This window comes from Oncorhynchus kisutch, linkage group LG16 (assembly GCF_002021735.2).
Source record: "Oncorhynchus kisutch isolate 150728-3 linkage group LG16, Okis_V2, whole genome shotgun sequence".
NCBI lineage: Eukaryota > Metazoa > Chordata > Actinopteri > Salmoniformes > Salmonidae > Oncorhynchus > Oncorhynchus kisutch.
This window is the reverse complement of record NC_034189.2, coordinates 41,689,993-41,703,433: the sequence shown is the minus strand read 5'-3', so window position 1 is coordinate 41,703,433 and position 13,441 is coordinate 41,689,993. Positions and strand designations below refer to the sequence as shown.

At 42.6% G+C, this 13,441-nt stretch overlaps 2 protein-coding genes across 3 annotated transcripts in view; one reads left to right on the top strand and one right to left on the bottom strand.

Moving 5' to 3' along the window:
* LOC109878197 (beta-galactoside alpha-2,6-sialyltransferase 2-like) overlaps positions 1-12,059 on the top strand; it is a 27,044-nt gene extending 14,985 nt beyond the window's left edge. For both annotated transcript variants that reach the window (XM_020470435.2, XM_031792459.1), the window contains 4 exons: positions 1,113-1,210; positions 1,594-1,695; positions 5,427-5,601; positions 9,993-12,059. In XM_020470435.2, the coding sequence (XP_020326024.1) occupies positions 1,113-1,210; positions 1,594-1,695; positions 5,427-5,601; positions 9,993-10,240 (623 nt within the window). In that variant the 3' untranslated portion in view covers positions 10,241-12,059. The remainder of the gene's footprint in view (positions 1-1,112; positions 1,211-1,593; positions 1,696-5,426; positions 5,602-9,992) is intronic.
* Positions 9,271-13,441, bottom strand: part of LOC109878166 (pinopsin) — a 26,319-nt gene continuing 22,148 nt past the window's right edge. Inside the window, exons 3-4 of the mRNA XM_020470386.2 lie at positions 12,310-12,543; positions 9,271-9,698 (exon numbers count right to left, since the gene is read on the bottom strand). Coding sequence (XP_020325975.2) covers positions 9,354-9,698; positions 12,310-12,543 — 579 coding nt within the window. The 3' untranslated portion in view covers positions 9,271-9,353. The remainder of the gene's footprint in view (positions 9,699-12,309; positions 12,544-13,441) is intronic.

Genomic DNA, 13,441 nt, shown 5'->3' with positions numbered 1-13,441 from the left:
TTTGCCGCTCTCTAGTGTTGGAGTTTGGTTAGTGACTCATAAGCGTCATGATGAGCATAATATTGTAGTTTACCAGAGCATAGACTACATGTACACTGATTAAAAAATATATATATTAAACGCTACATGCAACAATTTCAAAGATTTTACTTGGTTACAGTTCACATAAGGAAATCGGTCAATTGAAATAAATTCATTAGGCCCTACTCTATGGATTTCACATGACTGGGCGTACAGAAATGCATCTGTTGGTCGCAGATGCCTTTTTTTTTTTTTTAAGTAGGGGCTTGGAACAGAAAACCAGTTCGTATCTGGTGTGACCACCATGTGCCTCTGGGATGTTTTCAGCTTCCAGGAATTGTGCACAGATCCTTGCAACATGGGACCATGCATTATCATGCTGAAACATGAGGTGCTGGCGGCGGATAAATGGCACTACAATTTCTGTGCATTTAAATTGCCATTGATAAAATGCAATTGTGTTCTTTGTCCAGACCATATCCCCACCTCCACCATGGGGCACTCTGTTCACAACGTTGACATCAGCAAACTGCTCGCCCACACGACGCCAAACACGCTGTCTGCCGGTACAGTTGCCAAGAGTGTTCATAGCTGTCATCAAGGCAAAGGGTGGCAGTTTTTGATTTGTTTAACACTATTTTGGTTACTACATGATTCCATATGTTATTTCATAGTTTTGATGTCTCCACTATTATTCTACAATGTAGAAAATAGTTTTTTTTAAATAAAGAAAAACCCTTGAACGAGTAGGTGTCCAAACTTTTGACTGCTACTGTGTTTATATATAATTTATAAAAAATGAAGACTTCAGACTATTGAATGAGATGATATACAAATGTTTTTGAGAAGATAATTATAAAAATACAGTTATTTCTTCATTTTGATAAGACATGAAAATGCAATGAAATTTAAGGTTATTTGTTTATGTAAAAAAAAAAAAAAAGTTGTGTTATTAAATTTGGTTGTGAAATTCTGTCTGAAGAAATGTTGGTCCACATTCACCAACCACATTACTTATGTAGATAAACCATGCCATTTTAATGGTACTGTTGGGTTGTTGGATGCAGCTAATGTCCATACCCTGTACTCAGATTCCCATGAGGCTGTGCTTCGCTTCAACGCTGCTCCTACAGAGGGCTATGAGAATGACGTGGGCAACAAGACCACCATCCGCATCATTAACTCTCAGGTGGGTCGCCCACTTCTCCTCCTGTGACCTTTTTCTTTGGTACTCAGGACCCCCTATTGATTGACAGTGGAATCACTGACACTCTGGCTTTTTTTGAATATGATTTGAGTTGATCTAGAGCTGAGTGAAACCGCTAGTCCGATCACTAAGACAGTCTATCCCAGCACTACCACACTTATCTAGTCAGTCATTCATGATACACCTATCACTGGGAGAGGACAAGTTGGCGTATGGGATCTGTACATGTGGACTGTAGGTGAGATGTACTCGTATTGCTTGCTGCATATTTGTGTGTCCAATACCCCAGTTCCAGCTAAGATTACATTTAGCCTGTGGGGCTGGAGAACTGTCAGTACAGCGATCAGTAATTTGTCTCCCTGCAGATCCTGGCCCGGCCCAGACATCGCTTCAACACCAGCTCTTTGTATAAGGGTATGACACTGGTGGCCTGGGATCCTGCACCGTACTCTGTGGACCTGCTCAGGGTAGGTCGCTCTGCTCTCTCACTCACTCACTCACACTGTCAGTCACGCGCTGTAGTGTATGTGTCATTAATGACTTCCTAATCCTCTTCTGGTTCATCTTAGGGAAAGTCTGGTGTAGAGTGAGCCAGCAAGCATCGCCGTTGTGGCCTTAAGCAAAGCACTTAAAGCCCTACAATTGCTCCAGGAGCGCTGCTTCCAGCAATGGTGTGTCTTGTGAGAGAGCGTAAACATTTAATTTCCATTCTAAATGGACAATAAAGTGCCTCATATTTTATACAAAACCATCTTAGGGTTTCCACTGAATAATTCAGAAAGTGTCAGTGTGTTTAGATTCAGGTATCTGGTGTGTGGCTTACACAGGACCCTTCCTGAGATCCTGGTAGCGGTCATGCTAACATTCTAGCAGAGGCTTTTCTCCAGTGCAACTAACAGTCAGTTAACCAACTGTGTGAACACGCTCAATGGTGATAGTGCTGTCTTCAGCCTTTTGATTTAATAGGGTTCACGTGTGACTCTCCAGATGCCAGGGAACTTGATGACCAACTGGGTGGTAATGAGGAAAAGCTGAACGATACGGACTTAGACTTAGACTTACTCAGTCCTGGTGAGGTGGGGAAATGGTTGTCTAGTTAATTAGTGTTCATCAACAGGCTATAACCTCTGGAGATGCTCCGTTTTGTTTTAAAGTAGTTTGACAAATTGCTGTTACATTTCCAACAATGTAAGTGTGAAAGGGAATTCTTCCGAGTTCTTTGTTGAGACACTGGTAGGGTTCCAATCTTCCATTCTCAGAGTATGCGAGATGTGATTTGTTTGTCTTGTCAGTTGAAAGAGATGGTAACTAGCCTAATGGTCCTAAAATCAATCACATTAAAACAAACACTAATTAAATGTTTCTTATGAAAACACAAATTTAGGCCTTGTCAGTTTGTTAGAATTTCCTCCTCTGTCACACAGTTCAGTTGGCAAACTTTGTTGAACGTTGCAAGTAGAGCAGATGCAATTCCTTATTTTACATGTCAGAGGGGCATGTTTGTTCTACATAGAAATATTTCTATCTGAATGTTCCATTGCCGAATGTACCCTTGTATACATTGCCTTCGGAAAGTATTCAGACCCCTTGACTTTTTCCACATTTTGTTACATTACAGCCTTATTCTAAAATGGATTAAATATTTTTTTCCCCTCATCAATCTACACACAATACCCCATCATGAAAAAGCAAAAATAGTTTTTTAGACATTTTTGCAAATGTATTACTAATAAAAAACATATCACATTTACATAAGTATTCAGACCCTTTACTCTGTACTTTGCTGAAGATCCTTTGGCAGCGATTACAGCATTGAGTCTTCTTGGGTATGACGCTACAAGCTTGGCACACCTGTATTTGGGGAGTTTCTCATATTCTTCTCTGCAGATCCTCTCAAGCTCTGTCAGGTTGGATGAGGAGCATTGCTGCACAGCTATTTTCAGGTCTCTTCAGAGATAATCGATCTGGTTCAAGTCCGGGCTCTGGCTGGGCCACTCAAGGACATTGAGACCTGTCCCAAAGCCACTCCTGTGTTGTCTTGGCTGTGTGCTTAGGGTCATTGTCCTGTTGGAAGGTGAACCTTTGTCCCAGTTTGAGGTCCTGAGCACTCTGGAGCAGGTTTTCATTAAGGATCTCTCTCTGTACTTTGCTCTGTTCATCTTTCCCTCCTAGTCCCTAACCCTGAAAAACATCCCCACAGCATGATGCTGCCATCACCATGCTTCACTGTAGGGATGGTGCCAGGTTTTCTCCAGACATGAGGCTTGGCATTCAGGCCAAAGAGTTCAATCTTGGTTTCATCAGACCAGACAAACTTGTTTCTCATGGTCTGAGAGTCTGTAGGGACCTTTTGGCCAGCTCTAGGAAGCTTTGGTGGTTCCAAACTTCTTCCATTTAAGATTGATAGAGGACACTGTGTTCTTGGGGACCTTCAATGCTGCAGAAATGTTTTTGTACCCTTCCACAGATCTGTGCCTCGACACAATCCTGTCTTGGAGCTCTAAGGACAATTACTTCAACCTCATGACTTGGTTTTTGCTCTAATATGCACTGTCGAATAGTTGACACACACACACACATACACACATATATATATATATATTAGGTCAAAAAATTGTTCCGTTTAGTTTTCGATATGATTGTTGTTCAAGAGATTTCACCTTAAAGAACTTCAAAGTTAACTTTGGGACTTTTAAAACATTTGTTATTTTATATATATATCACAGGTGTGTGTGCCTTTCCAAATCATGTCCAATCAATGGAATTTACCGTAGGTGGACTCAAATCAAGTTGTAGAAACATCTCAAGGATGATCAATGGAAACAGGATGCACCTGAACTCAATGTCTAGTCTCATAGCAAGGGTCTGAATACTTATGTAAATAAGGTATTTCTGTTAAGCTTTAATACATTTGCTAAAATTAAAATAAAACTGTTTTCACCTTGTCATTATGGGGTATTGTGTGTAGATTGCTGAGGAAAATGTTTTATTTCATACATTTTAGAATAAGGCTGTAATGTAACAATGTGGAAAAAGCCTAGGTCTTTCCGAAGCCACTGTATATGGAGAACAATGTAATAAAGTGTTTTACATGACCTCTGCTGTCTGCCACACAGAATTTTATGGCATTAGTTAAAATACATATAGGACACACACACACACACACACAAGGCCAATGATCAAGGACTGTTATTCTAATGGCCTCCACTTTGAAAGTGAAAGCCATTGTTTGTATGTGTGTGTTTGTGTGCACGCGTGTGTGTTTGTGCACGCGTGTGTGTGTTTGTATCGCCTACTGTTCTACATGCACCCAATTTGTATGGATGGGTGAACACGTTCATTGAGACTTTACCAAGAAATTTGCTCCAGACCCAGAATCCAATTTAAAACAAATCACTGTTCTGTATCTAATGCTTAAAAGGCATAATTTACAAAATGTTGCCCCATGTTATCCTAACTGTTTGAAAGAACCAAAGAGTTACCAACATGGTATCTGTCACCTAACAGCTTAATGTCACTGGGTGTCAGATCAAAGGCTGATTTTATGTTCACTCTGCGGTCAAAGCAGTGCCCTTGTACTGTAGGGAATAAGGTGCCATGTGGGATACAAAATAAGATTAACTCCCAGAATAGAGAGCTAATTAAAGCACATCTGCTGTAGTCATTCATTAATACCTGCTATGGGTATTGGTGTAACAAACCTTGACTTTAAAATGTTGCGCTGTGACGGTTTCTTGTCATCAATTTCAAGGGGATATTCATGCCTGACTTTGTTCACTGAATCGTGGACTCTTGTGTAAGCCGTGGTGTATGAAAGGAACGTGGATTTATACAACATTTTAGGGATTCCTGTGGTGGTGTTGTGAGTCAGTCAGTATGGTGGTGATGGATTCAAGAAAATCTGCATTGCAATATCTGTAACATTTTAACATACGTTCTTTCCCGTAGTCAAATAAAGTACTAATACTAATTTTAGGTGCTCTAGAAATACAGTAGCAGGTAGACTGCTCTGTAGCAGGCTGAGCTTCAGGAGTAGTTTAATTTAACAAAGGCACTGTGTCAACACTGCAGTGTTAGCAGTGAGTCTGACCCTCGGGAGATGCTGTCATGATTTTGCTGACCCGGAGTAGCAGCGTTCTATTTCAGATAGCGTAAAGAGAGATGCTTGGTGCTGACTGCAGTCTCCTCTCCTCTTCAGTGGTACGGGAACCCAGACTATGACCTGTTCACCCCGTACGAGGAACGCCGGCGGCTCCACCCCACACAACCGTTCTACGTCCTCCACCCGAAGTTCATCTGGCAGCTGTGGGATGTGATCCAGGGGAACACCCAGGAGAACATCCAGCCTAACCCCCCATCCTCTGGGTTCATAGGTGGGCATGCGCCTCTGATCATACACCCGGGCACCCACCCACCCATCAATTTATTTGTTTGACCGCTGTGTCTGAAATGGTACCCTGTTCCCCATGACGGGAACACACTCTTCAGCCAACGTGCATCGAATTCACACAACTTTATTAACCATTGAGATGCAGCACATACTGCAGGCCTAGTTCAGAACACATGGTGGTATCCTTGGTTCAAGAGGACAAGCAGGCTTTAAGGAAATGGCAGCCAGAAGGATGTATGTTGTTTTTTCTTCTTTAGTGAGTGAGATCTGCGATTGCTCAAAGGTAAAAATATAACAGAGCTTAATTGTTATTCCCTGTGTGCTCAACATCTATTTACAAGGTTACACAGTCAAGAGGGCACAGGTGCTCATTAAACGATTGGCGTTCCATCAAGTTGATTTTCGATTTTCTAACGTCATTAAGCAAATACTCATTTTCAAGTTAGCCCGGTGGGTAGGAGCGTTGGGCCATTAACCGAAAGGTTGCTGGATCAAATTCCCGAGCTGACAAGGTAAGAATCTGTCATTCTGCCCCTGAGCAAGGCCGTTACCCCACTGTTCTCCGGGGCGCCGACGACCTGGATGCCGAATTTTTTTTAAGGCAGCCTCCCGCACCTCTCTGATTCAGAGGTTGGGTTAAGTGCGGAAGACACGTTTCAGTTGTACAACTGACTAGGTGTCCCACTTTCCCATATTGTGTCCCGTGTTGCTGTTTTGGGACTCTGGGAAGAGCAGGGTGGTGAGACATGAGAAATGATGTGAATATTAGGGGTAAGATTATGGCAAGGCAAAAAAATGGGCTATTGTCAAAGCGAAGCAACCTGTTTCACTTTGAATCGTTTTTTCAAAGCGATTTCACAGTTACATCATCATGTTTCTACTTGGGTATCTATATCATTCGAAACCTGCATCAAATATTTCCACCCGGACCGAAAGTACAGAGGAGAGTCCAGAAAGAACAGCAGAATGGTGATTCATTCCTGTGTGTTGTTTTTTTCCCTCTTGTTTTGTTCTCAATTTACATGAGGCTGGGGATGGGGGGGTTACAACATAGACCCCCATGGCAATTCCTGGAATCCCAGCAGGAGGGCTTGAGGAGGTTGTCGCCCCGAGCACGTTACTGTGCTACCGCCACACGCACAGAAAGAGAACACACACTCACTGCCAGCAGCAGTGCTCAGTGAGGCAGACCATAACTCACAGAATGAGGATTGCAGTCCATTTATTTAACTGTTTTGGGGTTACAGTTTATTAGGCAGTGAGAGGCGGTGCTGTTCAGTTTGTCATGTGGATAAAGACAAGCAAGTGCCGTATGATGGCTACAGCCAGCCACTATGTGGCAGCCCAGTGGGGTGCAAGGCTGTTGACTGCCTGCTGGGATCTGGTAGGTACCTATGTACATCATTTAGACTTGTAGACTGAGGCACATGTCAACATGCAAAGTCAGATACTGCATGACTCAACACTACAGGCACAGAAAGATGGTAACTTTAACAGGTTGTGGCTTTCATACAACGCCTGGCTGTCATCCCGACATGCAAATATTGGTTGGGTCAGCATTGTTTCCACATTGTCATAATTGTAAACAACATTTCAAACTGACAATTGAACATTGATGTGATGTCTTTTGCCCAATGGGATGATAGCTTCAAGTGTTGCAAACATGCACACTTTCTGTTACACTTCTCCAACTGTTTCTGGTTTTGTGCCCTACCAACCCTGCAGTGAAATGGAAAATCCCTTCACATTGCCAAACATTTAATTCCGGTTTAGAGTGTAATACTAGCCAGTTTTACACAGTTCACCCAGATGCATCATTTATAAAATGTTCTTGCGCACAGATATGATATTAAATAGTTAATCCACAGCTATATAGTGATTTAATAACCACAAAGTAGGCGTGAACATTTTGATTTAGCAACTTAGTGCGATCGAGAAATGAACATGGTTATGTGTGATTTACACCCTTAGTTATCTGTATAAACATTGTGATTATCCTTCATATTATTTCAAGAACTGATATGAAGTGTAATATAAAAACTGAGCAAATAAAGAGGCCCAATTTGATCTCACAGATGCGGGTCAAAGCATTCAGCTTCACCAACATCATTCACATAGGCTTCATAGAAGCTTTAGAACCAATTAAGATGAACTGTCTATTTCACTTAATTGGAAATGGACACAGTTATGACCGTATACTGTAACATGCTGACCAGACCGGACACGTCGCGTGCGCCGCAAAATAAATGTAGAAATCCATGTTATTTAATTATTGCGCACGCCAACGAGCGTCTGCGACGCCAAGGGCTAAAATAGAACTCATTCCTATTTCTGACGCAGGTCGCACTGCAAGTCCGGCCTCTCCCATCTCCTCATTGGTTATACCCACGTGGGTGACTGAAAGACGGTTTTGCCGGTAGTCGTGGTAATACAATGAACGTTTAGATGCGATCACCATATAAGTTAAACGATGAAAAAGCCTGGAAGGAGGATAGATGACTAGAAACGATTCGGTTGACCGTTTTATGTATGGATTAATTGTCGGAGTAGAGGTCCTTGTGCATTTCAGGTTAAATAACAACTCAATGTTTATGTCCCAGGACAAATTAACTAGCAACAGCAAGCTAGCTAAATCGGACAAATTAACGTTAGCTAGCAAGTGCAAGATAACTAGCTAAATTGCCATACATGTTTAATGATTTTTTTTTTTACCTTTCCCCAAATTAATGTAATTGATTCAGTTTGTTTGGATATTTTAACCTGCCTGTCGTGATCGCATAGCGCACGATGGCGCACGCGCGCAGCCGGGTTGGGTTCCGTGTATAACAGTTATGACAAAAGCCTTTTAGGTACTGTAACAGTAATGACAACACTAAAGCCGCTGCAGTCTTAATACAACTCTGGGGTCTATCGACGTAACAATATGAAAACAGAAGTTGAGGAAAAATACAAGTTTTTATGTTTACGTAAACACCACCACACTGTTGCGTTCTCATGGCAAGACTTGACAGGAAGATATCTAAACCTTTTACTGAGTGACAAAGTAACAGTTGACCATCTAGCTGGGTTGGGGCGGTTGACACACCTTCCATAACATGGATCATCAACTAGATTCAGCCGCGGGCCGACGTATTTATTTTTTTCTTGAGCGGATGGGCGGGGGGATAGAACAATTGCTGTAGAAGTCAAAACAGATAACATTTACTAAAGCATAATCATTCCAAAACTTCAAATCAATTGGAGCTGCTTTCATGGTGTTTTTAGTCTTGCTTCCAACAATGTAAATTCCAATATATATTATGTATTTTGCTATGAACTTGCGGGGCCAAATAAATCCACCTGTAGGCCTCCAGTTGGGATACCCTGTTTTTATAAGATAATAGATCACAGGTTAGTTTCTGGGGTGATGACTTGGAATAGATCACTTTGTTAGTAGAAGATATTGATAGTTCTGTCTGGGTAACGTTGTAGATTAGGTCACTGACTGTATAGAAGAGTTCTCTGGTGACCCAATGACTCATGATGGATCATTTTATGGGTAGTCTGAGGCGTTCTCATGATGACAAATCACTATGGAGAGTTGTTGGGTGACGCCACATGAGAGATCACTGTGTAGACTGTTTTTTTTTTTGGGGGGGGGGGGGGGGGGGGGCGACACCAAATGACAAATGCCAGGGATAACACCATATCCTCTGTAGAGTTCTCGGTGGTGACGCTATCATATAACACAGTGGATCACTGGATAGCGTTTGTCACGTGGGGGAAAGGGGGGGTGGGTTGAGAGGGGCTTCGGGGGGTAGTGAGGGGGGTAGGCGGCTGTCCACAGGAGGTGATCTCTTGGTTGGGGTCTGGACTGGTCTGTTCGGAGACTGGGGTGGTGACTTCACGGTTGTTAGTGCTGCACTCCACTGTGTGGGGATGGTGGTTGGTGCCGGTGGAGAGCTGGGGCGTGACTGCTACGTTGTTACTGTGACCCCGGCGGTTGAGCTGGATGACGGTGGTCTTGGAAGGCATGGAGGAGACGCCGTTCTCAGAACTGGGCCGTTTGCAGTGGAACAGGATGAGGAAACACCTGTAGAACTGCAAGAGAGGGACAATGAGAGTGTATGTGAGGAGTGTTTGTGAAAGGGGGGGAGTGTGTACGCGAGAAGGTGTGTCAGACACAGAGCGAGTCACGCCCCGTTTGTCAACACGGTGTAAACCCATTTCTTCACATAAAATTTAAAAAAAGATGCAAACTAAAGGTCAGATTCCAGAGAATTTCTGTGGTAAATTATTTTGAGTCTGTCTGGGAAACTGGCCCTAAAATGCTTTGACCCATAGATTGCAGTATAAGCTGTAATGAATTAATATTTGCCCTGTTTTTAATTCCAGGCATCGTCCTGATGATGTCGCTGTGCGAGGAGGTCCATGTCTATGAGTACATCCCCTCTCTGCGTCAGACAGACCTGTGCCACTACCACGAGCACCACTACGACGCCGCCTGCACCCTTGGGGCGTACCATCCCCTGCTCTTTGAGAAGCTACTGGTCCAGAGGATGAACAGCGCCTCGCAACACGACCTCAAAACCAAGGGCAAGGTCACGCTCTCGGGGTTCAACGCGGTCAACTGTGGGCCCTGACGTTTGACCTCCTATGGCCATCAAGAGACGGCGCGTGCCGATACTAATCAAGCTACTGAAGAGACTAAGTTGAGTCAGCACTGTCGTCTGTGGGCCATGCTCTGGCGTTTGACCTTTGACCTGGACGAAAGTGAAGAGGAGGAGAGTGGTGCCAATACTAATCAATCTTAGCCTGTAGAGGTTAAGCTAGCGTGCTCCAGAACTGCTTTTGCAGCAATGGATAGTGTCAAACTGAAGCTGCTCTGGCCATCTGGTTCGGAGACCAGAGACTGTCAGGGTGTTGAAATGATAAGTTGTTTCACAAGCCGTTTAAACATTAAAAGAAGTGAAATAGTTTAAAGGCCGAACTCTGAAGTGACGCCTGCAGAGGAACTTCTTCGTTTTCGCTGAGCCTGGAAAAAGACAAAAACAGCCTGTTGCTGCTGGTTAGGATAGCAATAGTCATCAATGTTGTAAGGAGGGGGGGGGGGGGTTTAGGGCATGTGGATGTCATGTCGTATTGTGTAATGAAGTAGTCCTTCAGGAATGTATTCCTACTGGAGAGATGGGTCATCTTTTTAAGATATTGTTCTTGTGACACAATGTTGTACATGGGTGAGGTCTGGGTATGAACGTGGAAAAGTGATCTATAGATTAAAATATTGAACATCGGTCAAAGGGCATTTTTTGCCGATTCAACTAATGAGGTGCATTTCCATGTACAGGTCATGTTTAGAGCATGGAAATAGAGAATTGAAAACATGCAGTGTAAAGGGTTTACTTGAGAGGGGAGGTTTGAATTTAAGCACTTCAAAAAGCTTGTTGTGTTCCTTCTTGGTTTAAAAATATTGCAGACCTTATTTGAGAAATTCAGGGATAGTAGTGTATGTAGGTCTATGAGGAAAAACAATCACTTCTTTTCACTTTTTTTGTGTATGGACCAGTCTTAACCTAACCACTGATCTGTGTGTGTGTGTGTAAGGAACTCAAACTTGATCAGTGTCCTCGATGTACGTACGCTATTTAAAGTTACTGTACCGCAAGACCAGATGGTAACTGACAGCAGTTACTTTTCCTGGCCTTGACATGATTCTACAGCCACACTGTGTAAATGGAATGTAAATGTGGTTTGTTTGCCTATTGAAGTCTGGTCAAGTGTAATGCAATGAATGCACCTATGAATAGTTAGAGGCACATTTATAAAAAAGAAAAAAAGAAGTTGAACCTTTAACTAGGCAGGTCGATTTAAGAACACATTCTTATTTACAATGACTGCCTACCCCGGCCAAACCTGGTGTGTGCCGCCCTATGGGACTCCCAATCACAGCCGGATGTGATACAGCCTGGATTTGAGCCAGGGACTGTAGCCTCTTGCACTGAGATGCAGGGCCTTAGACCAGGAGCGCAGTGGTCTAAGGCTTTTGGTAATGGTGATAGACTTGATACTGTGCCAAATGTTCCCTGTGTGAAGTTAACTGTTAGTTAACACTACGTCTTCTAGGAGTTAACCACTACAAAAGCAAAGCAGGGGACTCAGCTTAGAAATATAAATGGACAAAATGTCCTTACGATGATTCACTTGTTTGTGTACATTGTGAATGGAATGCACAAAAACACAACAATAGAAATGTCAAGTGTTGGCTGATCTACTGTTGAGGGTAAACACTAATATTGACACCTTTTGGGATCTTTAAACAAAAATCCTGTTTTTACAGAATTTTCTATAGCCAGAATCAGTTTGTACTGAACATAATTTGTTAGTTTGTCTAAAATTTTTATTTCTTTTCCATTCTTTTATACTTAAACCGTTGTGAATAAAGATATCTTACTTGCCTTGTGAGTTGACCATTGTCTAACTAGCTGTTTAACTACATATCCCACAATTCAAGAGGAAAGGGCTGTATCTCAATTGCTTAAAAATGTATTACCTGCTCATCTCCTCCCTTTGATTGAAACATACTTGACCAGTGGAAGAAATAATGGTGGAAGCTCCTCATTGGAATGGCTTTCATCTGGTCATGTCTTTCACATCAACGTAACGAAGGAGAGGAGGTGAGTAGGGGAACATTTTTGGTTTAGGTTCTGCTCACCTGTTTGTTCATGAGTATATAGATGAGGGGGTTGATGACTGTGCTACTCTTAGCCATGATGGAGGGCACCACGGTCAAGATGGGGGTGATGAGGCCCGGGTGTCCAAAGGTGGCCATCATGGCGATCACGCCGTAGGGCATCCAGCACAGCAGGTAACACACCACTGTGGTGATCACCATGAACAGGATGTGGAACTCTCTCCGCCGTGCTGCCGACTTACGGATCCGCCCCACCTGAGAGGAAATGATCATGCATAAATGTATGTCCTGAGAGGCCAATCACATAGGAGGATGTAGAAGGACATACAAGGTCTTGTTACAATACTTAAGAGAAATGTAATTTCCTTCCTTCACTGCTTAGGCTAATCAATGTTTACATTTGTATTTTATATAAAAGCCTCCTTTCCCTCGACATAGGTTGATCGGTGTCATACTTCACCTACACTTTAAAAAAATCATCCTTCCTTGTAACAGGATAATCACTTTCAATTATTTTAATAAAGACTTCCTTCCCTAATTGACTTTAAATGATCTAAGTGATCTGACAGGACTGGATGAGTGAAGCAGGGTTTCCAGTTCACTACCTTTTACTTATCCTGTCATGTCACATCAGTTATTGCTTGAACTTCCAGGAAGGCGGAGCGCTTTTTAAAAACTATTCTAACAGGGCTACGCTTTAATCACGCAAGTCGAAACACTTAGTCTCATTACCAGGCCAGACCTGTCTGATCTGAGTATTCTGAAACACCTGTAGCCATAAAATCCATCCCAGCTGAGAAAAAAAGTCACACTAGGCAACTGCCTAATTATCTAGTCACAAGATGCTTTCTTAATAGGATATCAGTCTTATTTGCAGTGTAAGAAAGGGAACCAAGTGTTCATTTTTTTTAAAGGATACTCCATCTGTCCAATGAACACTGTCTTAATCATGTAAAAGTAGTGTTCAGTTTCTCTCTTTGCACACACTCTTCTCTCAATCCTACCAATCTGTAACCACCAACTTCCTTTCCATGCACCTCAGTCTACAGGCCACTGAAGACAGGGCATCTTTCTACAGGAAGTCCATATGAAGAAGTAGTACTGAGTGCATATTATGTGTCTATATATACATACAGTGGGGCAAAAAAGTATT